The sequence below is a fragment of the Carya illinoinensis genome, chromosome 10 (assembly GCF_018687715.1).
Source record: "Carya illinoinensis cultivar Pawnee chromosome 10, C.illinoinensisPawnee_v1, whole genome shotgun sequence".
In the NCBI taxonomy this organism is placed as follows: domain Eukaryota; kingdom Viridiplantae; phylum Streptophyta; class Magnoliopsida; order Fagales; family Juglandaceae; genus Carya; species Carya illinoinensis.
The window spans coordinates 8878282-8881564 of NC_056761.1; the positions used below are offsets into that span (position 1 = coordinate 8878282).

Genomic DNA, 3283 nt, shown 5'->3' on the forward strand with positions numbered 1-3283 from the left:
TACACCACCCACCCAGTTTTCTTCCCCTCTCACCGGTGAAGATCCCCACCAAGTTTCACCTCCATCCGAGCCACCGTTAGCCACCACGAGCTCCTCCAAGCCATACGGTTTTTCACCGATTCCGGCTCCATCGCACCACCTCCGGCCACCATCTCTTCACAGCTTCTTCCCCTACCTCTTTCCGACCAAAACCACCCATTTCTGGCCTCGATCCGTTGCCGGAGCAGCTCCCACGAGCTCAACTCCGTTCAGCCCCTTTTTGGCCTTTGACTGCCATTTTCAGCACCACCCACGGCCAAAACTCGTTTCCCTTAGCTTCAAAAACATCCTTAGACCATTCCCTATCAATCCCGAGCTTTGATTTGTCCCCGTTCAAAAGTGGGTATTTTACAACCCACGGCCACAGTGAAAAGCAAAACGGTCACCGTAAGAACCACCAAAAAGTTTAATTTTGGGAGAATGAAAAAAGCGGTGAGTGAGAAAACGTGAGAAATGAATACCGGGTATCGTAGATCGATCGTCGTGGCTTTTGCAGGTGAGCAATCTTCTGGTTAGTAAAAAGTTCAGACTTTTCAGTGGGGTGGAGTGGATCTTGAAGCTTTGGCAGAGAGCTGGGTTCGTGAGCTTCACAGAGAGAGAGAGAGAGAGAGAGAGAGAGAGAGAGAGATATATATATATATATATATATATATATATGAGAGAAGAGAGAGACAAAGAGAAGAAGAATCGAGAAAAATAGAAAAGTAGAAAGGAAAATATAAAGCAGCCAACCTTCTGACACAGTTGCTAAAGACCAAAAAATCCTTATATAAACGGACACAAAGGAAGAAAACAAAAGGTTAAAAAAGTAACTATGCAATAAAAACGGAAGAAAAAAAACGGAACGCAACAATTTACTGCTCATTCCTGTAGAATACTGTAGAAGCGCGATAGGCGCTTATTATTATAGATAGATATAAGTTTTTCCACCGCCTGAAATTAAAATATAATTTTCTTTCTAAATTTAAATTATTTAATGAACTATATATTCGATTTATACGAGGCCTTGCTTTTCCAGCGAATCGACTTACACCTATTTCTATCTTCTGCATCCGCACGTTCATAATATTTGCTTGTATCAAAACATAACCGAAAACATATATAGCGGAACTTAAACGGAGTGTACGAGAATGGGAAAAAAACAATGATATCAAATGAGGAAAGAAGGCAAAAACCTTCAAACTACGTACGTACTCTCGAACATTGCTAAAGGTGATAACTGATAAGCTTCCAAGAATGTTGTTGTACGTGTAATCACTTTAGGGAGGAAAATAAGGGAATTAATGTTGTAATAAAACTTGGAGTAAATAAATTAATTAGCAAGCTTTACCCACAACACATGACTGCAGAGGACCAGCATCAGAAGTCAGGGCAGGGACCATTAATCCATGAGCAACGTCAAATGATTGAGTTCGAGTGTAAACTGGAGAGCAACTTCCCCACCCAGATGGAACGAAATAAGCACCATTGACAAACACATCTCTAGATGACCTCCATTTCCAGTTCTTCCAAGCACCACTTGCCTCTCTCTTGGTAACCTGTCAATAAGCACCATTAACGCTTAACAAGCCGTGTGTTTACCCACCAACTTATAAGCAACAAAAATCTAGTACTTCTCAATAATTCATTCGTTAGCACATTTATGTATATGTTTAAATGAACATGATCTTGCTCATTTTGTACCTGTTTGGCAAAGGGAGTGCTAGAAGCCATAAAGTAGTTTCCTTCGCTGAAGATGGTTGGATCAGCACTGCCTCCAACAGCATACATAAGCCACTCTTCATACTTGTTGTTGGCGACATGGGCATAGCCAAACCTTACCCTGCAATTAATTCACCTAGATCATATATATATATATATATATATATATATATATATATATTAATGTCATTGGAATAATATCTCTAAATTAGAACGAAATTGATGGCCTCTAATCTCTGATCACCTGGGCATCCTCTCAATAAGGCCAGCCCCAAAACGGTTAAAGACTACTGTGACTCTCATAACTCTATCTGCACTAAATTTGTCGTTGTGTCCCAGCAGCATGACCTGTAATATTTGAGCTCAACTATTGGTCATTAATATCAGTTACAGTCAAAATGAAGAAAATATAATGATTAAACGTCTCCCGATCGACGTGCTTTGTATATATATGAAGGAAATTAAAGGGCTTTGTCATACTTTATCATGCTGGGAGAAGTAGTTGTTGGAGATGGTGACAGCAGTCGAAGCATGGATTACATCATTGAGGCCGTCCGCGCAACGGGAAAGAAAGCAATGGTCGATCCAGACGTGCGAAGAATCAAAAATAGCAATGGCATCTCCATCCGAGCCCTGACGATCTCCAACAAGCGTTGGACTACTCCTAACAAGGCCAGCTTTCCCTGGCTTACAGTCATGAATGCCAATCCCATGTATAATAACATGGCTAACGTTTTGCACCGTGATGCATGGTCCGTTTGCAATCTCCACTTTAGCCCCTCTCCCGTCTATGGTCTTGTAACTGTTCACAAGAAGCTCGTTGTCGAGTTTAATCGCCATGTCCTTGGCAAAAATGATCCAAAGTGGCTCATCTTGGATGACACCGTATCGAAGTGTGCCGGGTTTAGGGTTTATTGGGTCGTCATGCGGGGTGGTGACGACATATATTTCCCCAAGTTTTCCTCCGATTGCATCTTTGCCAAAGCCGACCGTGCAATCAGCCAAAGCGAGGCGATCGGCTGCCCAATTTGATTTGGTGCGCCAGCATGAGTCTATTACATCCAAAATGTTGTTGGTGGGCTTAGGATTGCCGGGGGAAGATATCCATGGTTGTGGAGTAGTGTCGTCGGCCGCTTCCAAGGTGGAGGAATAAGCAATGTATGTTAGAGAAGATGAAAGCAATATCACTGCAAGGAGAGGGGATAGGGAGGCCATGGCTGGCTAGCTAGCTAGCTTTGTGAGCTTGAGGACATGAGGAACATGAACGTCATGAGAGAAAGATAGAATTAAATATATGTGTGTGTGTGTGTGTGTGTGTGTGTGTGTGTGTGTGTGTGTGTGTGTGAAGAAGGTGGTGCACACGATAATAAACTCAAACGTGGATGCACGAACTTAGGTTGGATGGACTTGGCCCATGCATTGACATGATTAACCATTTACAAGGCCTGAATTAATTTTGTATTTAATTTCTAGATATTATGTATGTGGCCGGATAAGACCTTTGCGGGGGAATGGGATGATTTAAATATAATAATGACGTGTG

The 3283-nt window shown here is 42.2% G+C and overlaps 1 protein-coding gene across 1 annotated transcript; it reads right to left on the bottom strand.

Moving 5' to 3' along the window:
• Window positions 1-1355: 1355 nt before the first annotated feature.
• LOC122280115 (putative pectate lyase 2) lies at window positions 1356-2955 on the bottom strand. The gene is made up of 4 exons (XM_043091090.1): window positions 2221-2955; window positions 1985-2088; window positions 1723-1861; window positions 1356-1577 (listed from the first exon to the last, which is right to left on the bottom strand). Exons 1-4 carry the CDS (start codon window positions 2953-2955, stop codon window positions 1356-1358), a joined length of 1200 nt encoding a protein of 399 aa, XP_042947024.1.
• Window positions 2956-3283: the final 328 nt, after the last annotated feature.

Bases quoted from the DNA above. Each gene is read 5' to 3' on its own strand.
- LOC122280115 (XM_043091090.1), bottom strand. From the start codon at position 2,955: ATGGCCTCCCTATCCCCTCTCCTTGCAGTGATATTGCTTTCATCTTCT. The intron at 1,862-1,984 runs GTGATCAGAGAT...AATTAATTGCAG, and splicing joins CTTATTGAGAGGATGCCCAG to GGTAAGGTTTGGCTATGCCC. The intron at 1,578-1,722 runs GTACAAAATGAG...GCTTATTGACAG, and splicing joins GCACTCCCTTTGCCAAACAG to GTTACCAAGAGAGAGGCAAG.